General features: G+C 49.4%; 1 protein-coding gene across 1 annotated transcript in view; it reads right to left on the bottom strand.

The window, feature by feature from the left end:
• Positions 1-5785: 5785 nt before the first annotated feature.
• Positions 5786-27328, bottom strand: part of LOC147663252 (large ribosomal subunit protein uL2m-like) — a 104669-nt gene continuing 83126 nt past the window's right edge. The window contains exons 6-7 of the mRNA XM_086950584.1: positions 7259-7332; positions 5786-7036 (exon numbers count right to left, since the gene is read on the bottom strand). Of these exons, the coding sequence (XP_086806710.1) occupies positions 6824-7036; positions 7259-7332 (287 nt within the window). The 3' untranslated portion in view covers positions 5786-6823. The remainder of the gene's footprint in view (positions 7037-7258; positions 7333-27328) is intronic.

Raw genomic sequence — 27328 nt, 5'->3', positions numbered from 1 at the left:
AGGGTGAGGGGTGGCCAACATCGCTATCCTCGTTAAACCAGTTGGCTCATCAGTCTTTGTCAACAGTGCGCCTTGTTGAGTAAGCAGGTCCAGTTGATTTATAGGAACAATACCAAGACTACAACTCCCAGAACCTACTGGGGCGTCAGATGAAAGCCTAGGACGAGAAACGTGACGTCCCACAGACATGCAGCGAAGGTGGCACGTTAGAGACAGTTAACCACGGAACATTCCTTGTTTCCACCGCATTAAGCATCCAGAAACCGCAGCTTATCCCGAGGGAGCCTTCGACCTGCTGACTGGTGCAGCATTTGTGTGAGGACAGCAAACTCATTGGTAAATCTATGCTCGCCAGATTTGTCCACAGTTCCTGATAAAAGCGTTTCGCTGGGTTGGGAAAAGATAGTGGTGACAAAACAAGGGGGCGCGGTGGGGGGGGGGGTCCAGTAGAGGGATTTAGCCTGCGAGGATGAGAATCCTAAATATGAGATCGGGTAGCGGAAAACGTCTATATATGACCATTCTCCATAGGTAAATGCTCCACGAAGATGAGCACAACGTCCGTGTAGGTGGCGTGTCCTTGAGAACGCTGTCTGTGAATACATAAAGGGAGACTGGGGTAAGATCCCATGTTTAAGCAAGAAAAAATTAAAATATGGCACCGTAAAAGTTATAGTTAAAAATTAACAGAGTGCCAGCAGACTCACTTAATGGTCGACAAGTATCTGTATCACCGTTCTACGCGTCACAACGCCGTCTATGAATACATAAAGGGAGACTGGGGTAAGCTTGCATGTTTAAGCAAGAAAAAATAAATAATGGTGCCGTAGACGTTACTGTTAACATTCACAGAGTGCCAGTAGACTTACTTGATGGTCGACAAGTATCTGTATCACCGTTCTGAGCATTCCGTGTGTGGAACCCAAACTGGAAGCGCAACACCAGCACCCTGCTCGACACCCTCGCCAACCTGGGACTCAAGCAACTGGTGTCCACCCCCACCCACCTCGCCGGACACACACTCGACGCAGTCTTCTCTTCCAGCACAGACATCGACTTCAGCCACGCCACAGAGCTTCATTGGACGGACCACAGCTGCGTCCACTTCACCTTCAAGAGAACAACGACCCACCAACACCAGCAACAGGCCGCCCACAGAAGCTGGAACAAGATCACAGCAGACCAGCTCGCCACCTCCCTGAGCCAGCACCCTCCTGCCAGCTCAGCGAACCCCAGCCAGGCCGCCGACAACCTCACGAAGTGGATCAGCAACTGCGCGGACGAACTCGCCCCACTGAGGACCCCGCCTAGCAGACCCGGCAGCAAGAAGGCTCCATGGTTCACCGACGAACTCAAGAGCTCCAAGAAGAACTGCCGAGCCCTCGAGAAAGTCTGGAGAAAGGAACCGACACCGGACAACAGGACCTCCTTCAAACTTGCCACCCGGAAACACCACCAGCTGATCCGCGCCGCCAAGAAAACAGCATTCAAGGACCGGTTGGACAACAACGCACACAACTGCAAGGAACTCTTCAACATCGTGAAAGAGCTTTCCAACCCCAGCGCAGGAAACAACGACATCACCCCATCGCAAGACCTCTAACTCCCTCGCTTCATACTTCCACAACAAGATCGCGGACATACACAACAGCTTCTACAACCAACCAACGCACACCATGACCGAACAACCACACCCCACCACCACCCTCCACGCCTGCACCCCGATCAGCACCGAAGACACCATCTGCACGATGAACTCCATCCACTCCGGATCACCGACCGACCCCTGCCCTCACCACGTCTTCAACAAGGCCGACGCTGTCATCGCACCCCACCTGCGAGACATCATCAACACATCCTTCAACACCACCATCTTCCCTGAGAGCTGGAAACACGCCGAACTCAGCGCTCTACTCAAGAAACCAACAGCGGACCCCACCGACCTCAAGAACTACCGCCCCATCTCGCTCCTCCCGTTTCCAGCCAAAGTCATCGAGAAGACCGTCAACAAGCAGATGGCCGCCTTCCTCGAGACGAACGGATCCCTCGACCCCTCACAGTCCGGCTTCCGAGCCAATCACAGCACCGAGACCGCCCTCATCGCCGCCACCGATGACATCCGAGCCCTGATGGACAATGGAGAAACAGCGGCCCTCATCCTCTTAGACCTCTCCGCGGCATTCGACACGGTCTGCCACCGCACCCTAGTACGGCGCCTCAGCAACATCGGAATCCAGGACAAGGCGCTGGAATGGATCATCTCCTTCCTCGACGGAAGAACTCAGAGAGTCCGCCTACCACCGTACAAGTCAGAGGCCTCCGAAGTCATCTGCGGCGTCCCTCAAGGATCATCTCTGAGCCCCACCCTCTTCAACGTCTACATGAGCCCCCTCGCGGCCATCGTACACAAACACAACCTCAGCATAATCTCCTACGCCGACGACACCCAGCTGATCCTCTCCCTGACCAACGACCCCACTGCCGCCAGAGCCAACCTGCACGAAGGGATGAAAGAGGTAGCCGAGTGGATGACGACCAGCCGCCTGAAACTGAACTCGGACAAGACGGAGGTCCTCATCCTGGGCCCCTCACCCTCCGCCTGGGACGACTCCTGGTGGCCTCCCGCCCTGGGCACCGCACCCAAACCGACAGACCATGCACGCAACCTGGGCTTCATCCTGGACTCCTCCCTCTCCATGACCAGGCAAGTCAACAACGTCTCCTCGGCGTGCTTCAACACCCTACGCATGCTACGGAAGATCTTCTGGTGGATCCCCACCGAGACCAGGAAGACCGTCACCCAGGCCCTCGTCACCAGCCGACTGGACTACGGCAACGCCCTCTACGCCGGTACCACCGCCAAGCTCCAGAAGAGACTCCAGCGGATCCAGAACGCCTCAGCCAGACTCATCCTCGACATCCCACGAACCAGCCACATCTCCGGACATCTGAGAGACCTTCACTGGCTCCCCGTCAACAAAAGAATCACCTTCCGCCTCCTCACCCACGCACACAAAGCCCTACACGACCAAGGCCCGAGCTACCTCAACAGCCGAGTCAACTTCTACGCTCCCAAACGCCACCTCCGATCAGCCAACCACGCCCTCGCCGCCGTCCCCCGCATCCGAAGAGCGACTACAGGAGGAAGGTCCTTCCCCTACCTGGCCGCCAAGACCTGGAACTCCCTTCCGACCGACCTGCGCCTGACCCAAGACCACCTCTCCTTCAGGAAGAAGCTGAAGACCTGGCTGTTCGAGCAGTAGCGGCACCCCCCCACCCCCCCAGCGCCTTGAGACCCTACGGGTATGTAGCGCGCTTTACAAGTGTCATTGATTGATTGATTGATTAAGTAGTCACCTGCCGTGACTAGAGTAATGGCCCGCATCAAAACAGCTGAAACGTAAACCTCGCTGTGGGTTTGCCTCAGTGAATGTTGCTGAGGGCGTGACATAGTATGCTTACTTAATAGAAATAAAGACGTGCATGGAAGGGTTGGTGTGTAAAGGTCAGATGTTGGTAAAGAAGGGAAGCCTGAGTGCCAATTAAAGTAGAAAGGGAACCTATAAATTCGACATATAGGAAGTGGATTTTAACTTGGTGAAAGAATATTAATTTGTGTGCCAGCATTAGAAAGAAACAAAATGTGAAGATTAACATGAGGCAACATTTCGGATGTAACGGGCTGAAAACACATATTTGGACACAAATCGGATCATTCAGGATTGAAAGTACAGCCCCATCATGAGAATCGAATCTATACAGAATCTACGCCGATATCGGACATGTTAACATAGAGCTGTTGGTAAATCTTGAAAATCTTGGTATTATGCATAGAAATTCGTACACAGTTCAAATCGCAATGATACAAATTAGAAAACTTCTCTATCTAATAATCCTTTCTTAATTCTCCATAATACAAATTACATTTGGTGTGCACAAAATGGTCTAAGCAAGGTCTTGGTTTTTGTGAAGTTAGACGCGACATGGCAGGCAGGGGAGGGGGCGGAGCGGGGGTGTGGGAGGAGTGCAGGAACAGACGGCGAGGGGAGGAGAGTAGGAGGAGGAGAGTAGGGGAGGCACGGCCTAGCGGCCGTGCAATCAAGAAGTGAGGGGGCGGGAGAGTAGGCAAGGCAGGCGGCTGGGGGCATGTGCACGCGCTTTTAAGCTCAATGCGCATGCGCATTGAGCTTAAAAGTCACGGGCACTGCAAGGAATCGCCACGATTCCTTGCAAGTTGGATAAAGAGTGGATAAGCCCCCATAGTCTCGCTTGCTCGATGCGCATGCGCATCGACAGGCGAGACCTAAAAATACATTCCATGCCCTCAACCAATTTATGTTTCTTTTTTTATTTCACTTGTTGGAGTTCTACATTTCCTGTGTTTGTGAGACACACACTTTCTCCTAAAGTCCAGATTTGCTGGTTAAGCCAGCTTACTGAAGGCGAGCCAAGGTTGCATTATGAAAAAAAGGTTTGCTTTTACGAATCGCACTTTAAGACGTATATGGAACGGATGGCTCCAGACACTGGCATATGATATGGAATCCTGGGACCTAGAGGAGATTACCATGCATTCCATGGAGAAGGAAGAGGCTGGCTTTACTCTATCCCTGATTTTCAATAAATCGCTCGGAGTGCTTTTCAGTCTCGCTCTGCAGAACAGGAGGTATTGGAATACTTAATAAGGATTACAAACCAGCACATAGTGTTGCTCTAGATGCACTGAACCCAAAAGACTGCAAACCACAGTCCTAGGAGATGTTATGCAGCAACACAACTATCTGGTCACGTGCAAGGATGGGTCAGATGACAGACTGACTAGTGGCCAAAGGTTTTTTTGAAACAGATCTGTTCCTTTTACTTAAAGGAAGTATCTTTGGCTTTATTAAGTAGAGGAAACAGGATTGTACAGAACTCACACCACCCAACTGGGAGTAGAAAATAGCTTTCACTAGATTGTAAGCCAAGATGGAGACAGCAGGTTATCTCTTTGGCTTTTACAACATTTAGTAAACTTGTGTCTTAAGCAGCCAAGGCGAAAAGTGGTAGGGGTGAGTGAGTGTCATAGGACTCTTGGCCGTCTGACAGGCAGGTGGGCTAGGCAGTGCGCTGCGTAGTGTGCTGCTAGGAAACAGCACTTTGTTTATGAGTCCATGAGTGCTGGTGGAAGAGTCCTTGTCCACGCACCGCTGTAGACTTGGTCATCTCCCCCTTTCTCCAGCTGCACCACCAAATGAACGCCACAGCTCCCATCTGAAGATCTCACTGATGCCCTTAAATGAACTCCGATACTTTGTATGGAATAAAAAGAAGGGCAGACCCCCATGTAGCGCCACATGGTAAGGGAACTTCACTAGATAGTGTCTGACTTTAGACCGAATCAATCCAACTCTCAGCTGTCAACAGAATAAGAAGAATAAGGGCCCAAGTCTTGGAAACTCCTTCGAATGATCCTGTTTGGGGGAGATGAGAAGTCTGGTTGGGTAACTGTCCCAACAGGGCAGGTTCACATCCTAGTTTGATGAGGAAATATGTTTATCGTTACAAGGTAAGTTCTTCATTTCTGGCTGACAGACGACATACCGAATGTCTTTAGCAGACACACTCGCCACATTCAAGCAGGTACCTCAGAAATTAGACCGGAACCATAACCTCCTTATTAGACTTTATGAAACTTGAAGCTTTAAGAAAGTATTAGGCCAACACGCCTTGTCAGGTGAACATACATGCAACATTCCACCCCATGCATCTTACTCGTTTTCCCAAATTTCAAAGACATGCGTTGTTCTGAATGAAGAACATATTTATTATTCAGCTGCCATTGTTCCAGTCAAGGCCTATATGAAACATTCATCGAACCACCTACATACCCCATCGACTCAGTATGTCGAGGGCGTGAACTCCAGTACGAAAGCATAGTTAATCGAAATAGAATCTCTAAACCAGATTGATCACAGTTATCGTCAATGATTTGAAGAGAATCTTAGTATAATGACACAATCTAAGGCAGTGCATGAGCATAAATTGGAGGTGAAACAACTAGAAAAAAATTCTGATTGTGTGCAATATATAGTTCATCACAGGATGTGTTTATTCACTCCCACTCATCACACAGAATATTTTCTTTCATATTTTTATCCACGCCGGCAGGTAGATGGTGTGAAAGTCCAGAGAAGATCCTTCTGTTATAGTTCCTGACATCCCACTGATACCAGGTCATGGATTAGAGCCACAAATTGATACAAAGATTGTCAAGAGCGGGAATACACCAGGCTGTGCCAGAATGGTTCATTTAAAGCCTCCAGGAGATGAACAGGAGCTTCCAGAAACGTTCAAGGGTGTGGAAAAGGACAGTCCAAGTACTGCCTACTTAGGGGGCTAAAGCAGAGTCCCCAGCGATGTTAGGAAACATTCCACACACAGGGCTGTGCTCTGATCCAGACATCACATGGAAATCAAGCGCTAGCAGCTGATCCCACGTCTCATCCACAGTGAGTTGGAGTGCCACAGTTTGTTTTTGTCCGCCTAAGAGACAACCACGGATAAACTAGTGACACGGAGGACGCTCCGCTGAAAGAGACATCCTTCAAGGAGAAGCAGTGAAGAGAGACCTTTCGTACAAAACTCACAGTGCGAGTTAGCTAGTAAATGCTGCACTCTGGGAAGCACGGGCGAAGTTTGGAGAGTCGTTATTTTAAAGGTTGCAGATGAAAGGATCACGCATTCTGGTAAATGAGGTGGACACGGAGAAGCCAAGGTCAAGGGCTGATGTGACAGACAGACGGCAGAATGTACAGGCAGCAGCAAGGACCTGAGTGAGCCCTCAGGCTTTGGCTGAGACTGAGGGCAAGTTGACATAACTCTTCATTGGCGGCAATGGCCTGATCTTGCGTCCTGCCCACCCGCCTTTTCTTTGCCATAGTCCGCTTGATGGGCGCTTTCCCAGCCACCGGTTCCTTCCGGCCTTTCCAATGATTCGCTTGTTGTGGTCAATGTTGGAGACCCTTCCAACGGTAGCCATGCAAGTCTCCAGAACCTGTAGAGGAGAAGATGAAATGTGTCATTGATGGGTGACCAGCTACCGCTAATATGCAGAGTAAACACAGATGTTTGAGAGAGGATTAACAAGGGATGCATAGTGAGGGCTGATTGCCCCAGCATTCTGTCTGACAATACGTGTCATGGAATAAAGACGTATCTTCAATTAAATGAGGATAGCACAAGCCGGTCTCCAATGCTTACCAGTCTCATCTCTTACCTGGACCTGTCGTTTAGACGGTAGCTGCACAATGGCCGTTCCATTCACCTTCCTCAATAGAATGCCACATGTCCCTGCAAAATAGAACGGGTCAAATACTTCAGCTGATGAGCTATGGCCGTATAATACAGACAAGGGACACAGGGGTGACACTTACTTTACAGAGCTCTTAACTGCCACTTTAAGGCACTAAACCAACCAGACCAGAGTCCTGGTATTCACTAACACAGTAAAGTAAAAGCCAGGAATCGCTCAAATACAAGAACGGCTTGTTAGACCCGGCCTCGTGGCGTGGGCCTCCCTGACCCGTAGCGTCCAAACCCTGACCCGTGCAACACACCAGACCCCGGATTATCACAGCCTACCCGACCCACTCCCTCCATGACTCCACACAGAAGACAAGACTTCCCCGTCACCACCATCTAACCTCCCGGTACAGGACGCCCCCCACACCCCATCACACCCGTAGACCTCCGGTAACCATCCCCCTGTACCTAAAGTGTCCGACTCCGGCCCCAGCGAGACCTAGGCCCTAGACGTGTCATGCCCGGCTGGGGGGTAGAGAGTTTCCCGTGAGCAAGAAAGGAGGAGCAGTTTCGCTCACACCTCTGACCTCCTCTCGGGAGATGGGTTTCGATCGCCCCTTCGGCATCCCTGGGGGTTGGCTCCACGCATGCTGGGTGTCTGGGATCCCTCCAGACCCAACTTCAAAAGGATCAAAGGGCCGGGTGGCAGGAAACCTCGACAAGCGGCCCCCAGGTGCTAAGACCCCTGCCTGCGAGGACTCCGGACTTCAAAGGAGAACAGACCTATAACAAGGGGTGCTCTGGAACGATCAAGCAGTTGAATCCTGGAAGAAGAGAGCCCTGCTGACGTGGTCGCGGCTCAACGGAACATCGAAGGAGAAACGCTACCTGAACTCTTGAATCTTGGCGAGCCCTGCTGGCATAGTCGCGGCTCAAGCTCGGCAGAGACGGACTTCTGCCTGAACCATCTGAGCCCTGCTGACGTGGTCGCAGCTCCCTTGAACTCTGAAGAACACCTGAGTCCTGCTGATTGGATCGCGGCTCCCCGAAGATCGTAAGACCTCCTGTTCATTCCTGCTCGAGCTCTGCTGACGTGGTCACGACTCCCTTGAACTCTGAGAACACCTGAGCCCTGCTGATTGGATCCCGGCTCCCCGAAGATCGTAAGACCTACGGTTCATTCCTGCTCGAGCCCTGCTGACCTGGTCTCGACTGAGACTATTCTGGTCCGGCAGGACCCAAGATCTTACTGTATACCCCGGCTCAAGGATTGAGAGCTGTGCGCTGGATACGCTGTTGCCTTTGACCCGGAACAATTGAGACTGTCCCGCTACCCCTATCCTTACCTAGACTATGAACCCTTGTTCTGCTTGTACATACGTGACCTGAGGATCATAAAGATCCAGATATTCTGATTGATAAAAGAACCGTTCCTCAGAACCTACTGTGTGGTGTCCCTTTGTCGAGTGGTGCGAGCTCAGCGCGTGCGATCCTAGAGACGAGACTCTTTCCCTGAAGGGTCTCCCGCCAGTGCTCGGCAGTGTTCCTAGGAGAGGTGGGTCTCGGGGTGGTCAGGAACATATTCTGTGCCCCCCCCTGGGATCGCCCCTTCTAACATTGGTGGCAAGCTACGGGATCCGAGCCCACATCTAGAGATCGTACAGTAAGCGGCTGACGCACTACCAAACAAAGACGGAAGAAAGAACCACCATGAGTCCCACTGGAGCCAACGAGAGTCCTACGTTCCGAGAGGACCAGTTGGAAGAATATACGCACAAAGAATTGAAGCAGTTTTGTAAAGACTTTAAAATCGCTACCACTGGTTTAAGCACCAAAGAAGATTTTCAGAAAGCCCTGAAGGCCTAGGTGGAGTCCGAAGCCCCCCTTCCCCAAACAGAAGGAGACAGCGGAGAGGTGGAGCAGCCGTACGAACCCAGAATCTCCCAAGGGGGAAGCAGCGGCACCCAGGTACGAAGCAACGCACCAGATGGGGGCCTATTCCCGGAAGAACTAGCGGACATAGAGAGAAGCCGCAGCCACGAACTAGATCTGGCCAAACTGAAGATAGAAGGAGAACTGAAACTGGCAGAGAAAAAGTTAGCTGTGGAACAGTTATGCGTGCAAGTGGAGTTGGAAGAAAAGAAACTCCAACAAGAGCACGAGGGGAATAAACTGCAACTACAGCTCGAGCACAGCTGTGAGGAAGTACTCACCGATGCGGTCCCGTGGGCCGATAATCTTCACAAACGGACTTCCGAGACAACAACACCCAATCCGGATCCATGTCGTCTTTTCCTCTCCCTACAGAGAGCTGAGAGGCAGAACCCGGAAGAGGACGGCGGCAACCCCGGAAGTGGTCAAAGGAGACCAATGAAAACAGCAGACTGCGAGGACAGGGGGGGCATCCAGACGAAGCAGGAGAGCGTGAGAAGACGTCGGGTGGAGCGGCGCAAAGAGAGAAACTATACGGAGAAGACTGCGTGGAGAAGACTGTGTGGAGAAGTCCAGGAGCGGAAAAACCCAGGACGAGGAATCGGACGAGCCCTGGAGTGAGGAGTGGTGGATCCCACCAGAGGACGCTGAAGAGCAGCCGCGGACTCAGGAGAGTTTGCGGCAGGAGCCGCTTCCGGGGAACACCCTTCGATTCCGAAGACGAGGAGCCCGGACCATTGCCAAATACCGAAGAGGATTCAAAAGAAGAAGACTATTGTGACGCCCGGACATCTGTTTTACCTGACCCTACTCTTGTTCAAAATAAAACTTTGCCTGTTCGCAAATTCATTCAGCCTCCTCGCCTGTATATTAGACCTGCACTCCCACAAGTGGTGTCAGAATTGGGATCTAAAGGCGCTATGGAGGCCGCTCTAGCTAAAATGGCGGAAAACCAAGAACACCTGGGGAAGGTTATGGAGCGTTTCTTAACTGTAGTGGAAGAAGATCGAGGCAAAATACAACAAGTACTTTCTGGACAAGGACAAACCCATGATGCCGCCATGAATAAACTGACAGAGGCTTTGGGACAACAAAGAGGTCCCACAACCCTTCCCTCAGTGGTGTTGCAGAGATATGCGAGTGGAGAAGATCCCGACTTTTTCTTCAACAATTTTGAACGGATGGCTACGGCAGCATCGTGGCCCGCCGATAAATGGGGACAATACTTTGGTCCTTTATTATCAGGAGATTTACAGGCAGCATACCAAGCTGCGACAGTGCGAGCAGGAGTGACCTATCCTGACATTAAGAGATGTATCATGGAACGTCTAGGAGTTGATGATGAATCATATCGACTTAAACTTAGACAAATGAAAGAAACCTAGAGCTTTGTATTTCCGGGTTAAGGGCATGGCAGATCAATGGTTAAAACCCGCCACAACCGATAAAAAACGGTATTATGGGGGGCGTGGCTTGGACGCCGGAGAAATGGCGGCATAACTTTTTCCTCCTCCATGCAGCCGTAACTCAGTGAGCCGAAAAAGCTGCAACCCGACTCCGCCTGCGACCAAAAACGAGGGCCTGCCTGTCGGAGCATTGTATCCAGCGATGGGGAAAATCTGAGGCAAATCCGCCGAAGGAAACGAGCATAATTTGCTGTTCTACCCCCGACCGGAGGAACCTGAGCTGCACTGCGGAGCCCGTTTCCGGGTAACGTCCACGCGATCTCCCGGAGCTCCGACTGGGCAGCGACGAGCCGACATGACTGTCCACACGCGAGGATCCACGGAGGCGGACTGACGACCGGTGACACCGGGGCAGTGAGTAAACAGACCTCGCAGATGAGGTACTGATAAATGTGATTTTATGCAAGACATTTATCTGAAATTAGGCGCGAAGAAACGCTATCGAAAATGGCGGCTCCCCTGCACGTATTCAACCGCGCCTGAACCAGTCTGAACTCTTCAAGCCATGATCACTGTACCCATGCTCACTGTACCCATGCTCACTGCCTGTGTATAAATCTATACTCGAGTGCAATGGTACGAACGCCCATAGAAACCAGAATGTATTGAGTATTTGTATTGAGTATTTGAGCTACAACACATTGGTAGAACAGCAGAACTGCATGGCATTGGTTAGTATTGAACCGGCAGGGGCAAATTCGAGGCATTACTGGGACAGTTAAGAGACTCTATTGTGTCATCAAAACTAAGGCACTATGACTCTGCAACACCCATATGTAATGAGCGCTGTGATGCTGTGAATAATGCTAACTGATTCAACGTGGAAGCCATTTGAACTCGATATTTACAAGGAGTAAACACATATAATGCATGATGTAAAATGGCAGCTATTGTAATTGAATGCATATGGAGCGATCGGCTACAGTGATACTGCTGGTGATATGTACATGTTCCTCATTGGCAAATCGCTATTCATAAACCCCAGGGATGGAAGGATAAAAGCAGGAGTAGATATAAGATATAAGGTGCTGATATAAGGTGCTGCCCTGCATTGTCATAACTCAACCCAGTTCTGGTACTGTGAGACTAGTGAGGTTGGTGAGCGCCAGATCATTGCCAAGATTGAAATAGTTTGATAACTGCGTCATAGGTGAGCTCGGAGACGTACAGTGACGGCAGACAGCTAGACAAACTCGAATTGCAGTAAACAAATTAACAATGGGAGACAAAGAAAATGGTAAAAATTCAAAGCGCCTGAAATCTGACCCGCCGACGCCGGTCAAAGGAAATAAGGGTATGGCAGATGCTATGGAAACAATACTGAGCAGATTAGAAGAAGTCAGAGACTTAGCCAAATCCACCAAAGAGGATGTTGTCGCAATCCGCTAGGACATCAAAGTCATTAACACGAGACTAACGGAATCAGAGAGCAGGATAAGTAAACTTGAAGACTCTGAGAACAAAACATGTGGAGCCATCAAGAATCTCTCCCTGTGTTCTGAGCAGCTTGTAAGGAAGGTTGCGGAGTTGGAAGATAGAAATAGAAGGGGGAACCTGAGAATTTTTGGTATGCCAGAAAACTCAGAGGAGTCCCATGGCTCTTGCATACCGTTCCTTGAACAGTGGTTTACGCAGGCCACAAATCTAACCTTCTCTCAGCCACTGGAGTTCGATAGAGCTCATAGAGTTCCAGGACGAATTACCAAAGAACAGAAGGGACCGAGAGCGATTGTATGCAAACCACTAAGATACCAACACACAGAGCAAATACTCACCTTCGTCCGCAAGCATAACCATGTACTATGGAAAGGCCACAAAATCTTCATCTCACAGGATTTTAGCAAGGAAACTATGGACATCAGGAAAGCGTTCCTTGCATTAAGACCACAGCTGAAGACACTTGGTTACATGTATGGCTTTATAGGTCCGACGAAGTTTAAAGTAACAATACAAGGCATGACCCATGTGTTCTCTGACCCGCGAAAACTGAGACAACACATCTCCAGCCACGGAGATGGCAACATGGAGGTCTCCCCCTCAACTCAACAAGGGGCCTCATCATCCGGCCTGGGATGAGTTTCTTGTGCCTGACGGTGCTGTTACTCTACTGCTCCTAGCCCCGCATAATGCACCTACTCTGGCTGAAACTGAGTAAGACTGGATCTGGACGAATGTGACACGTGGCTGCTGGCCACGAATAGATTTGTTCACTGATAGTTTGGAATGTGCCCAGTCAACAGCATACTATGCTATGTTCTGTTCTGTGAGTTCTTGTGCACCTTCTTATCTAGGATACCACAATAACACTCCGATGCCTTAAATAATGCCTTAAATAATGTACTACGCTAAAGCCTTAGTAAGTGAGGCTTTTGCTGTTAATCTGATGTGCTTTGTTCACGCATACACAATTAATGTGATAGCTCTCTGCTGAGTTCAATGTTAAAGCATTGCTGTTTCTCGATGCCTTCATTCATGTTTCACTGTTTCAGTAATCTGGGGTTGCAGCCCCAAGGATTAATAGTTATAGATAGGCTGTACGGAGGCGGTCTCGAGGTCGTCTTTCCCGAGTCGCCATGTTTCTTTTCTACTACTGGGGAGGGAGGGGTGGGCTGTGGGAGAGGGAGGAGGGTGGAGGGAGGTTGGTAGGGGGAAGGGGGGGATTGGTTTCACTTTTTGTATTTTTTGTATTTTGCTCTGTTTTGTTGTTTTTTCTACTCTGCATCACATCTTGCATCCTACTTTGCATCCATCGCATCACACTGCGTTCCGAAGTTTGCACTCTATCGCTCAAATCCCTGCATTTTGTGCATATAGTTCTAGCCCTGCAATCAATACAAACTATGCTGCTGCAGATATTGACAAATGTCTAATGCTCTCTTTACTTTCTAAGTCCTATGCATATAGATGTGTCATGAGACAATATCAGACCTCAGCAAATTGATGGCTTCTGCTATAGATACTCCAATAGGAACAACCACTATAACCAACCTGAAAATACTGTCGCTGAATGTGAAAGGCCTTAACCAACCAGTTAAACGACAGAAGATACTTGATTATTTACGTAGGCAACGTGGAGACATAGCCCTGTTACAGGAGACTAAGTTGGACATGAAGCAATTTCACACTCTACGCAACAAATACTACAATGAGGTAATAGGCTCGGAAGCAATCTCGAAGAAAAATGGGGTGGTGATGCTTATAGCAAAATCTGCAAATGTTGAGGTGATCTCCTCTACATCAGACACGAAGGGCAGGTGGGTTTCGGCGAAACTACTTAAAGATGACACTGAATTCTTCATCACAACAATATATGCCCCCAATGTACATGACCCTTCCTTCTGGCTAGGCCTCACGAAACAAATCAACTCCATTCCAGACACAGCAGTGCATGTCCTAGCAGGGGACTTCAATCTCCCGTTTGACCCGATAATAGATAGAGACTCCAAATGTATTTTTCGCCCAGGTAAGGCCCACAAAGCGTTCATGACACTATGCAATAGGTTTCATATGATAGATACATGGCGCTTATTACATCCTGATGGTAGAGACTATTCTTTTTATTCCCCGCCTCATGACTCGTTCTCGAGAATTGACTACATACTTATATCTAAAAACGCGGTGGCCAGAGTCGAGGACTCTGACATTGCTTCCAGATTAGTCTCTGATCATTCCTGCATTTCTCCCACACTATCTAATGTTAAGCCAACTACTCGTCAGTCCATGTGGAGATTTAATGACAATTGTCAACGACACAAAACACAAAGAAACCATTGACAACGCCATAACAGATTTCTTATTGACAAACAAAAAAGGGGACACGTCAGACACCATACGGTGGGAGGCGCTGAAATCCACCATACGGGGATTAATTATAAAAATTTCCTCTGCTATTAACAAAAATCGCACCGCAGCCCTACTACAATTAGAAAAAGACATCTCACAACTGCAGCGCAGATACCTGAATGATAGGAACCCTGAAACTCTGACTGAGCTGTCCAACCGAAAATACACCTATAACAAACTTATAAGCGAGAAAGCAGGCATCTGGCTAGACAGGAGGAAACGCTTTAAAATTTGTGAATCTAACAAGGCAGGGAAAGGGCTCGCGGCATATCTCAAATTTAAAATCCAAAAGAATGCAATTACTTCTCTGATAGATGAAAGGGGCACTCCTAGCTCTGATCCAAATAAAATCGCAAACATCTTCAAGGGCTTCTATGAGAAGCTTTACGCCAAAAACATACACGTTGACAAAGAAAAAATGGAGAAGTATCTCTCAAATTGTACACTTCCAACACTTTCACCAGTAGAAAAGGAATCCTTGAACGTACCCCTGTCTGAACATGAGGTTGTTACCGCAATTAAATCCCTCAAAAAGAGGAAAGCCCCAGGCCCAGATGGCTACACGGCATCATTTTATAAGACTTTTGCACATGTTCTTGCCACTCCGCTACTGGAGGTCTTCCAGGAAATAAGTACTACGGGGGAGGTCAAAGGCACCATGGCTGAAGCAGTAATTGCCGTAATACCCAAAGAAGGCAAGGACGCTAAACTCCCTAAAAACTACAGGCCCATTTCACTGATAAACTTAGACTGCAAGCTCCTTGCCTCGATTCTAGCTAAACGCATCCAGAAGGTCTTGCCGTCCTTAATACATCCGTCGCAAGCGGGATTCCTGAAAAACAGGTTGTCGAGCGATAATACCAGAACTCTGGCTCACGTCATTGAAAAGGCAAGGCTTTTATCAACGCCCACCGTAGCGATTACACTGGACGCTGAGAAAGCATTCGACAAAGTGGACTGGACATACCTGAGTGCGGTATTACATAAATTCGACCTAGGCCCCCTATTTACTAAACTAGTCATGTCCCTCTATGCCTGTCCCTCCGCTAGAGTGAGAGCTGGTGGCGCTTTTTCCCCCCCTTTCAACCTGGAGCAAGGTACTAGGCAAGGTGGCCCCCTGTCCCCGTCCTTGTTCCTTCTGGCAATCGAACCCTTCCTGTTTTATATACGGGAAAACCCAGAGATTAAAGGGATTCCATTCACAGATTGCACAATCAAACTCACGGCCTACGCCGATGATGTACTGGTCCTGAGTGAGGAGGCTGATAAAGCTATACCCGCCTTGCTCACTACAATTGAAGAATTCTCGAGTGTGTCCGGATACTCCCTAAACAAAGATAAAACAGAGGTGAAATTACTAAATAACCTGGGTAGCAAAAGTATACTGGGTGACTCTGGACTTACCTGGCAGCAGAAGAGTTTTAAATATCTAGGTTTGGAATTTGAGAGGGATTTGATCACCACCTTGAAAATCAATGAAGATATATTATATAAGAAGATACAAAAACTGTTAAATGGTTGGTCGCCGAAATTTCTCTCATGGTGGGGTAGAGCAGAGACACTAAAGATGATGATTAGCCCCCTGGTTAACTATATGGCATGTATGCTTCCCATGTCCTTCACTGAGGATTTCCTGCACAAAATAGAGAAGACGTTCACGGAATTCCTGTGGAAAGGGAAGAAACCGAGAATTGCCATGAAAAAATTGCAACTCTCAAAACTGAAAGGTGGTATAGGTTTACCCAACTTCAGGAATTACCAAACCGCCTTCCTCTGCAGACAAGGTGCTTCCTGGTTTGCTGCAGATCCTACATACACTCCTTTATGGATCAATATCGAGAAATCCATTATAGGTAAGGCCCCGCTTTCCGCAGTGCTCACAATGGACCTCTCACACCTCACGCACTCTAAATACATCATGCTCAATACCAAGAGAGCACTTTTGAGATTAGACCAGCTCCATAAGAATGGTCTGCAAATCAATAAATCAACCTCTGCATCCTTATGGCGCAACCCATCGATTAAAATAAATGGCTCGCCCCCCATATGGGACCACTGGTCTGATAATGGTATTAACATAATTGCAGATCTCTATGACAACAATATGCCATTGCCCTTCTCTACCCTACAAGCTAAACACTCCCTATCTCCAATTGACTTCTACGCCTTCCTAAAGATAAAATCAGCTCTGTCCACACGTACCTTCAAGCCAGCAACACCGTGGCTAACATCCATGCTTCCGCACTTCCAATCCTCCGGACACTTTGTCTCCAAAATATACAAACTACTTGCACCTTCACCTAACAAATCAATGAGGCGTAATGAACTCAAATGGGAAGCTGAAACGAACAACACTGGTATAAACATAGATTGGAACAAGATACATGCATCGGCGCTCACACACAAGGTTTCCCCAATACTGTCGCAAACAAAGTATATGATACTCAACAGGACGTTCTGGACCCCACAGAGACTGCATAAGGTTGGCCTACGAGATACACCAACGTGCTGGAACTGCTCTTTGGATGTTGGTGATCTCCCACATATGTTATTTAACTGCCCCTTACTCCACACATATTGGTCCAAGATCTTTGATTATGTTGGTCACGTACTTGGGACACAACCCGCAAGGGAATTCTCTTATATTATTCTGGGAGCAATAGATCCGAGAATAAAGGGTGACCATGACCGCCAGCTTCTAGATCTCTTACTAACACTAGCATGCAAGGTGGTTCTATGCAATTGGAAATCAGCGACAGAAGTCTCTTTCAATGCTTGGAGAGAGTGGCTGTCCTGCATTAGGGGCATTGACAACCCTGCACTACACACATCGCCATGGCAGGTCAGCAACAACAAGTTGTGGTACTCCCTGGACCAGGCCTCCTCCTCTTTCACCTTCGACCCACCGTAGAGTACTGCCCGAGAGCTTATGTTCAGTTATTCCATGGGGTAAACCTTACACAGATTGGGCTTGATAACCAGAGTCGTAATGTACAGGGAGGACGACGAGGAACTACAGGAAGTTTCATGACTGGCTATAGATGGAAACTTCTACGGAATTGTATGCATTGATGATAATGTGATGCTGACTGACTGATTACTGTTTCTAAATTCCTATATCTTGTTCACCTCATCTATGAAAAAGGCGCAGTGATTACTAACTCACTTGATATGATGTTGTACTTTAGTTTTCAGTCTTATTTATTCATTTATTCGTTTATCCATTTATTTATTCATTTATCCACTTATTCATTATTCATCTATTTGCTTATTCATATTTTGTTTTATATGTTCTATTACCCATGACTGATTTCGGCACTATTCCACTATGTCTGTATAATGATGATGCCTTATTGCTGATTTAATCTTTGTTTTTGCTTAATAAAAATGATTTGAACACAAAAAAAAAACGGTATTATGGCCAAAATTTATTTGGAACAATACTTGACCTCCTTGCATCCTCCCATTCAAAAATGGGTACGTCAACAAGCCAACCTTACCCTAGAGACAGTGGTGGAGATAGTAAGTGCCTATAGTAGAGCACAGGAATTGCAGAGAGGTAAAGATGACTTCCAAGGAAGAGTAGGAGGCCAGGTACCTCATCGCCCTCCGATGATTAAGAAGCCAGAACCAATATCCATTGTGCCAGGAACCCCCATCTTTAGAGCTCCGATGGGACCACAGTGTTTCCAGTGTGGAGGTATGGGACACATAGCAAGATTCTGTCCACAAAGAGAGAAGGAGGAGCCCATGGAAATCGGAGTAGCTCGGAATTATTATTGTTCCTCATCAGAAAGGAGACAACCACCTTATCATTGTACTGTGTCAGTGAATGGACAGCCAGTGACTGCCTTGGCCGATACAGGGTGTCTGCATAGTGTGGTACGTCCACAGGACCTAGGTCCTAATATCGGTCCGATTGATGGAGCAGTTGCTATAAGATGTGTTCATGGGGACACTAACCCCTATCCTACTGCTCAAGTACAGATACAGCATGCAGGCGATACCGGCACCACCCTAACTGTTGGTCTGATCCCAAGGTTACCTGAGCAAGCTATTCTTGGGAATGACTATCCCAAGTTGTCACAGCTATTAAAGGACAAACCTGACCAAACGGACGAATGGTTGGCCAACGCTCAGTTTGCCCAAGAAGAGGAAAAAGAATGGCCACCTGCCAAAGAACGAAAAATCAAAAGGCAAAGGAGAGCAGAGAAGAACCGGTCTCAAAATGTGTTTCCGGTCTTTCAAGACGAAAATCCATGGGAGACTGACAGAAGTTTTCATGCAGCCCAACATGAAGATCCTGTGTTACAGGAAGCTTGGAATCAGGCATTACAAGACGAAGACCCCCAACATGTAGGTCCTTATTTTTTTTACGAAGAGCGGTTTGCTATACCGGAAGGGAAATCCTAATCAGAAAGCACAACTATTGGTCCCAGGTCCCTTCCGAGAAAAGGTATTGTATTTAGCCCACAGCCATCTTCTTGGGGGTCATTTCGGGGCTGACAAAACTGAAAAACAGATTCTAGAACTCTTCTACTGGCCCAGAATATACCAACAGGTTAAGAGATATTGTAGGGAGTGTCCCGTTTGTCAGCGGAATAGTAGATACCATCCACCACGAGTTCCCCTTAGACCACTTCCAATCATTGACAAACCTTTCCAGAGAGTAGGAATGGACATAATAGGGCCTTTATTACCCTCGCGTAGTGGCTGTCGATATGTACTTGTAATGGTAGATTACGCTACGAGGTTTCCCGAGGCCATACCCTTACGAAGACCGGATGCGTCTAACATCGCCAAAGCAATGATCACGGTCTTTTCTAGAGTAGGTTTTCCGAAAGAAATCTTGTCTGACCAAGGGACACCCTTTGTGTCACGATTAATTAAACAAGTATGTACACAGTTAGGAGTCAAACAAATCCGTACCTCGGCTTATCACCCACAAACGGATGGATTAGTCAAGAGGTACAATGCCACTATAAAAATCACCCTAAAAAAACTCCTTGCTTTGGAATCTAGAAAGTGGGAAGACATGCTACCACTGGCTCCATTTGCCATTAGGTGCAAAGAGCAGAAAAGTACAGGATACTCTCCATTTGAGTTGTTGTACGGATATAAACCGCGTACTTTATTAGAAATGGCACAGGAAAGATGGGCGAATGAACCCCATGACACTAAACCTATCACAGAATACGAGTCGAATCTGCGTACACACCTAGGTCAAATTAGGACCATTGTTAAAAACAATCTAGAAGAAGCCCAAGAGGCTCAAAAGAAACAGTATGATAAAGGAACAAAAGAAAGGACTTTTAAGGTAGGAGACTCAGTACTACTTATGATGTCTTCCTCCGATCATAAGTTGTTGGGGCAGTGGCAAGGCCCATATACGATACTTGACCAGGTTACTCCTGTGACCTATAGGCTTGAGTTAGATCCAGTGAAGCACACATCTCAGATATATCACGTTAACTTACTAAAGAAATGGGAAGGTCCTGTTCCGACCACTGTAAACATGACCCAAAGTGTGTCCACCCCATTTGATCAATGTGTAGACCCTGGGTTGCCTGAAGTCCTGAAAGAAAACCTAACACAGGTTTTGAGGCCAGTACAAGATACTTTTTCCACTAAACCTGGTAGAACCGCGTTTATGAACATGCGATAAAAACTGCTCCCGGGAAGAAGGTGAGACTTCGACCCTATCGCATTCCTGAAGCCCGAAGACAAACCATACGGGAAGAAGTCCAAAAAATGTTGGAGATGGACATTATAGAACCCTCCGTAAGTGAGTGGAATTCGCCAATAGTTTTGGTTCCAAAGCCAGATGGGTCGGTGCGTTTTTGCATCGACTTCAGGGAAGTCAATAAGATTTCAGAGTTTGATACTTATCCCCTTCCATGGGTCGATGAAATGATAGAAAGAATAGGCCAAGCCAAATATATCAGCACACTCGATTGGTGTAAGGGATACTGGCAAATTCCTCTAAGAGCCGAAGATCGAGAAAAAACTGCGTTTTCCACTCCTGATGGATTATACCAGTTTAAGGCATTACCCTTTGGCTTACACGGAGCTCCAGCAACTTTTCAGAGAGCTATGAATATCATCTTACGGCCCTATGAGACATATGCTGGTGCTTACATTGACGACATAGTCAAATATAGCAAGACTTGGGAACAACATCTCTGTCATCTCTCCAATGTAGTGCAAGCTCTGGGACAATATGGTTTAAAGATTAATCCTGCAAAAAGCCATCTGGCTGCTCAAACTGTTAAGTATTTGGGCTATTTGTTAGGGGATGGTGTAATTAGACCACAGGCTTCCAAACTGACAGCCATATCACAGATTCCTTTACCTCGTACTAAAAAGGACTTACGAGCCTTTCTGGGTTTACTGGGATATTACAGAAGAGTTATTCCCCAGTTTTCCCAGACGGCTGCGCCTCTGACAGATTTGCTTCAAAAAAACTGCAAAACAGAAGAGCTGTTACGGTACCCCTCCTTAGGAATAGTACAGGCATTTGAAACTCTGAAACAATCCCTAACATCTGACTCTGTGTTAACCAGTCCAGATTATAATCTTCCTTTTGTGCTACAAACTGATGCTTTAGATCAAGGTCTAGGGGCGGTATTATCACAAGAAACATCTCAGGGAGAGAAGCCCATATTGTACATCAGTCGTAAATTGTTTCCCCGTGAAAAGAAGTACGCCACTATAGAAAAAGAAGCATTAGCCATAAAATGGGAAATAGAAACCTTAAGATACTATCTTGAAGGTAGGGAATTCACTTTGTACACTGATCATGCCCCTCTAGAATGGTTAGCCAATAATAAGGGCCATAACGAAAGAGTGCTCAGATGGTTCCTTTCCCTACAACCATACAGATTCCGAACCAAACATAGGAAAGGAAGTGAACAAGGAAATGTGGACTTTTTATCTAGATTTCCTCAGGATCCAACCCCGAGTAGAAGGACAGCAAGTGAAAGGGGATGTGAGGAAGTACTCACCGATGCGGTCCCGTGGGCCGATAATCTTCACAAACGGACTTCCGAGACAACAACACCCAATCCGGATCCATGTTGTCTTTTCCTCTCCCTACAGAGAGCTGAGAGGCAGAACCCGGAAGAGGACGGCGGCAACCCCGGAAGTGGTCAAAGGAGACCAATGAAAACAGCGGACTGCGAGGACAGGGGGGGCATCCAGACGAAGCAGGAGAGCGGGAGAAGACGTCGGGTGGAGCGGCGCAAAGAGAGAAACTATACGGAGAAGACTGCGTGGAGAAGCCCAGGAGCGGAGAAACCCAGGACGAGGAATCGGACGAGCCCTGGAGTGAGGAGTGGTGGATCCCACCAGAGGACGCTGAAGAGCAGCCGCGGACTCAGGAGAGTTTGCGGCAGGAGCCGCGTCCGGGGAACACCCTTCGATTCCGAAGACGAGGAGCCCGGACCATTGCCAAATACCAAAGAGGATTCACATGAAGAAGACTATTGTGACGCCCGGACATCTGTTTTACCTGACCCTACTCTTGTTCAAAATAAAACTTTGCCTGTTCGCAAATTCATTCAGCCTCCTCGCCTGTATATTAGACCCGCACTCCCACAGCAGCCTAAAGGAGATCGAGCTCAAGGCGGCTCCCCGAAGATCGTAAAACCTCCGGTTCATTCCTGCTCGAGCCCTGCTGACTTGGTCGCGACTCGGAGACTATTCTGGTCCGGCTGGACCCAAGATCTTACCGTATCCCCCGGCTCGAGGATTGATATCTGTGCGCCGGATACGCTGTTGCCTTTGACCCTGAACAATTGAGACTGTCTCGCTACCCCTATCCTTACCGAGACTCTATGAACCCTTGTTCTGCTTGTACATACGTGACCTGAGGATCATAAAGATCCCGATACTCTGATCGATAAAAGAACCGTTCCTCAGAACCTACTGTGTGGTGTCCCTTTGTCAAGTGGTGCGAGCCCAGCGCGTGCGATCCTAGAGACAAGACTCTTTCCCTGAAGGGTCTCCCGGCAGTGTTCCTAGGAGAGGTGGGTCTCGGGGTGGTCAGGAACATACTTTGTGCTCCTGTTGGACTTGGCCCTTCTGGCAGGTTCACCCCTGAACTTTTTGCCTAGTGATTTCTGGTCTTTGCGCACTTTGACACTGTGGCGCAGTGTAAAGTGCATGCTCTCCCTGAGTGCGTGTGTGAGATTGGCCTGCTCTCCCATAGGAATGCATGGGGAATGTCTGTGTCCCTGGTAGTTCCTGATGCGTGAGGCATGCATGGTCAAGTTTGGTATGTGCGAACTCGGGAGAGTGAATGCTTCGCAACGATGTATGTGACATGGTTGTGTCTTGTGCGGAAGTGCTACTTCTAGACATGACTGTGTATGTGCTGTGAAGGTGTTGGCGTGTGATTGGCTGGAGCTGGCTGGGATGCCAGGCTCCAGGAAGTCTGTGTGGGTCTGCCCCGGTGGTGAATGGAGAGATTAGCATGCTGATGTGAGGGAGGGGCTGCGCCTGTGTCCTGAATGAGGCTGGGTTTCCCCCACACAATGCTGGCTCCGCCCCCTGTGGTGCGACTGATGACCCTAGCCTGCCTGATGAATGAAAGGGGTGGTTGAGCCATCAACAGTGCTCACAGACCAGCTGCGACTGGTTCTGCCCCCACCCTGCACCTACAGACAAAAGAGAAAGGTGTATAAAAGAGGGGCTGTGACCCCATGAAAAGGTTCTTGTTTGCTGCTTGAATCTGCCAGGGGCATGCTGCTGCTGGGGCCCAGGGGAAGGCTTGCCTCCCCTGGGCTCTGCCCAGCCCCTGGACTCCTGAGGACCTTGTTGCTGGACCTTTGTTTGCCATAGCGCTGGGGAGCGCTGTATTTACCCTCCCAGCGCCTGAAAGTCCTTTCTTTCCCCTCCTAGCGCAAGGAGCGCTTTATTTGCCTTAAAGCGCCTGGGAGCGCTGCTCTTTGCCTCAAGCGCTGGGCGAGCGCTTTATTTGCCTGTTAGCGCTTGGAAGCGCTATTGATCTCAGCCGGTGCCCACCCGGCGTTATTTGCCCCTGTTTATTACTTAAAGCGAGCGAGTGCCCACCTCGCTGTTTATTTTTAATCTCGAGGGTGCCACCCCTCTGAAATGCCCCCGAGATTCACCGCCGCGGCCCGAGCGCCGCAAAACAGGAAGTCAGGCACTACAGTGCCTGATGCGGGGCGGGACTTCCGGGTTGCCGGAGGAAGTCCCGCCCGCCGCCGCGCTGGGATTGGCCAGCGCCGCCAGGGAGACTGAGCCTGGGGCTGAGTCCCGGTCCCGAGATGGGGGACCGGGTGAAGACCCCTGTGTCAAGAAAGCGGGGCTCTCATGAGGTGAGAGAGCCCCGCCCGCTGCCCTGCTGACACCCGCCGAGGCCCCCGTGAGCGAGGGAGGGCCCCGGCAGACTGCTGCAAGAAGATGGTGTCCCCCGCCGCCTCCGGAGAGCAGCCGGTGAGTAGAGCTGCCGGGGGGGGGGGGGGGGGGGCGGGACGTGGTGAAAGTGCGCGAGGGATCCCCTCGCAACGCTGAGCGGCCCCGCTTGACAGAGGGCTCGGTGGGGGCATAGCGTTTTCTCCTGTCCGTGCGCTCCGCCTTTAGGTGCCTTCAGGGCGGCCCCGGATGGTAGAGGGCCGCCCCAACGTTTCCCCAGGGCACAGTATCGAGTGAAAGGACCCGAGGAGCCCGTGCTGAGCCCCGTGGCTCCAACGTGTTGGGGCATTGTATTTACTGCAGAGCCTGAGGGCTCCCACGCTGGGCAGTAGTGTTTCTTGAGCCTAGATGGCTCCAACCCGGGACATATTTGTTTTTAGAGCCAGAGGGCTCAGTTGGGCAAAGTCCTTGTCCTGAGGGGCCAGTAAGAGCCCTGTTGCAGTTCTGTTTTCAGCTGCCCAGCAATTAGTGGGTAGCTGCACCGTTTAGGTCTTTCTTTTCTAGGGACATGTTCTGTGAACTTAGGAGTGAGGCGCACTCCTGCTTCATCCCTGGCCTTTCCCCAGCTGCGCAGCACTTAGTGCCAGCTGCAGCGTTTAGGCCCCCTGTTCTGTCCCTCAGCTGCCCAGCACTTTGTGGGCAGCTGCTACGTTTAGGTCTTGGCGCAGTGGCGCAACCTGGACTCTGGACTTTGATGTAAGTTCATGTTACTGTGATTTATGCAAAGTGCTCTTTGCTGCACCGCTGAATGTGTTGTTGATACATCATGTGCCTTGTTTCTCTTGCACCTCTGAATGTGTTTTTATGCGTCATGTGCTTTGTCCTTTTACACCGCTGAATGTATTGTGATGCATCATGTGTTTCCTTTCTTACACCCCTACAGGTATTGTAATACTTAGGTGGTTGTTTTCTCCCTAGTGCAGGTGGTACTAGCGAGGCCCAGGTCCCTAGTGTAATCTCCTAAGATAGTGAGGGTTGCATAGGTGGTGCTCACCTGGTACCAGTAGTGACTGGTTGTATGTTATCTTTGTGCTACAGTTTTACATCCTAAGTGCTATTTTTAAAAGTGTTACTTCTAAAAGTGCTGATTCCTGACAGTGGTCCAGGTGGCCCTGTCTTGTAAATATCCCCTGTAAATTCTGCCCGTGCCTCTGGCACAATGTAAAGTGTGTGTTTTATCTAATGTATGTTTATTGGAATACAAAGGCTATTTTTACATATAACCTTGTGTGGAGTTTCCTTTGTGGTGGGCCTTGGGTGTTGTTGCTGGGGTGCGTGCGCAAATACTTAACTCATATCGCCTCCAAGTTTAGCCTTGCTGCTCGCGCCACGTTACCTAGAGGGCGAGTAGGGGTTATCTTGGCGTGTAACTCCCTTGCCCTGACCTTAGGAATGGTGATCCCTGACTGACCTCGACGCGAGTCTTGGCCAGCCAGGGTCCCGTTTCTAACAGCTCCCCTTTGGAATCGCCCCTTTTAACACGGCTTAATGGGAGGAGGGAACCTTTTGCATGCGTTGTTCTAAGATTAACGAGTTTCTAGTTCACCTGTAACCTTGGTACAGGCTGATAGCCAGATGAGCCACCATGAGCAAGCAAGCAAGCATGTTGGCCAACTGCATCTTCAAATGTATGTAGATTTATTTAATGTCACAAGTGGATATTGTGAAAAACTGGTGAGGATTGTGACCGGGACTAGTGCTGGGCTCCGCCGACGCTCATGGGTGCAGTGGTAAATAAAGGTAAATCTTCAAGAAAAAGTAAAAAGGAGGAGGAGCCAAGCTCGACATCGTGATGGCTGCACGGTAGCTCGGCTCCGCCGGCCTCCCTGCCCAAACTTGACTATCCTGGCACTTATCCTGCCCAAAAAGAATAACAATTTATATGCGAAGCTCTGCAGTCACTCACCATCCGTCCTGGTGGATCCGGCGCTCAGTGGGTCCGCGGCGGCGACCTCCCGGAAAGTGCGGCCTCTTCAGGGTGGAGACCGGGGCCTCGCCTTCTGCGAGTGGCCGGCGAGACGGTGCCGGCGGCGGCCTCGGGTGGAGGTTTGAGGCCGGCCGGAAGATGCCGATGTGCGAAGAGCCCGGAGGCACATGAACGCGCCCGGGACTACCGTCCGGTGTTCCGGAGGTGGTGTGCGGCAAGCTGTGTGTGGGGGACGCCGTGTTGGTGGCTTCCCCCCTTTGTTGCCGTCCGGCCATTCCGGACTCCATCGCTCGGTGGCGGAGAGTGTTTCCAGCGGAGCGGTGGTGCCGGCGGGTCCCCCTCTTTTGGTGATCATTATTTCAGCACCGTGGGTGTTTGTGCGCTTGAGGGGGATCCCGCGGGGGCCCTGCAGGTGAGCCCACCCCTGGAGTTGGTTTCGAGGAGACAACGCAACAGTTGCAAAATTGGAGCTGAGGCCGTGTCCTGCGGAACGCCCCGGGATGTCGATTCCTTGCCTTTGTGTTCCGCTTGGGCCTGTTCTGGTGAGTGCGAACCCACGATTGGTGACGTCCTGCAGGCGCTGAAGATTTGGCAGCTGGCCTTGGCCCAAGATTTTTGTGTACAAGACTAGGTGATGGCCGCCATTGCTCTCGGGTCGTCCCTTGGGGACGCGGATGGGCCCGAGGTGGTCGTTGATTGTTCCCCGCTTTCTGGTGGGTGTAGTGACGATCCGATACGTAACCGAGAGGAACTGCGGTTGATCATTGACACTGGTATGCACTACTGCCGTAAGCAGCTCCTGCTTCGCCATCGGCAGAGGAGATCTCCTGGGTTGCTCCCATTGCTTGTCCAGCGACTTTTCCATGGCCTTTTCTCATTACCTTGCTTTGTGCCCACTGCATCGACGTACATCGTGACATTAGTCAAGAAAGGACTGGGAGGAGCTCGGATCTTACTCCGGAGGACTATTACTCGGTGCACGGAGATATGGACTGCCCCAAATTGTGATAATTTTTTGATTCTTTCATAATCATGGATATCCGAAAACAGCCAGTTTCGTTTTGGGCCACGCTCATGGTTTATTTGGGCGGGGGCCGCACTTCCTGCTACATGGTTCCCCTCCCCAGGCTCTTCTTTTTCTGTTTCTGTTTCTCTTTCTTTTTCTCTGTACCATCTTATTCTATATTTCGGGTTCATATTTAGGGCGACAGGCACGCGGGGGGGGGGGGGGGGTTAGGCCGTAGCCTTCTGCAGGGGTGCAGGGTGGGGTGGGTGGGTTAGGGTCTATTAGATAGTTATTTGTTTCTATGGCTCTTTTGTGTCCTTTCCTTGGGTCTCCACGACTGCGCGTATTCCCGTGGGGTGAGTTACTGGGGGGTGAGGAATAGGTATATGATGTAATATGGTACCCACGGCTTTGTTTATCCTGAATTAGTTG

This window comes from Lissotriton vulgaris, unplaced genomic scaffold (genome assembly GCF_964263255.1).
Source record: "Lissotriton vulgaris unplaced genomic scaffold, aLisVul1.2 SCAFFOLD_4142, whole genome shotgun sequence".
Classification (NCBI taxonomy): Eukaryota; Metazoa; Chordata; class Amphibia; order Caudata; family Salamandridae; genus Lissotriton; species Lissotriton vulgaris.
This window is presented reverse-complemented; position numbering and strand designations above follow the sequence as displayed.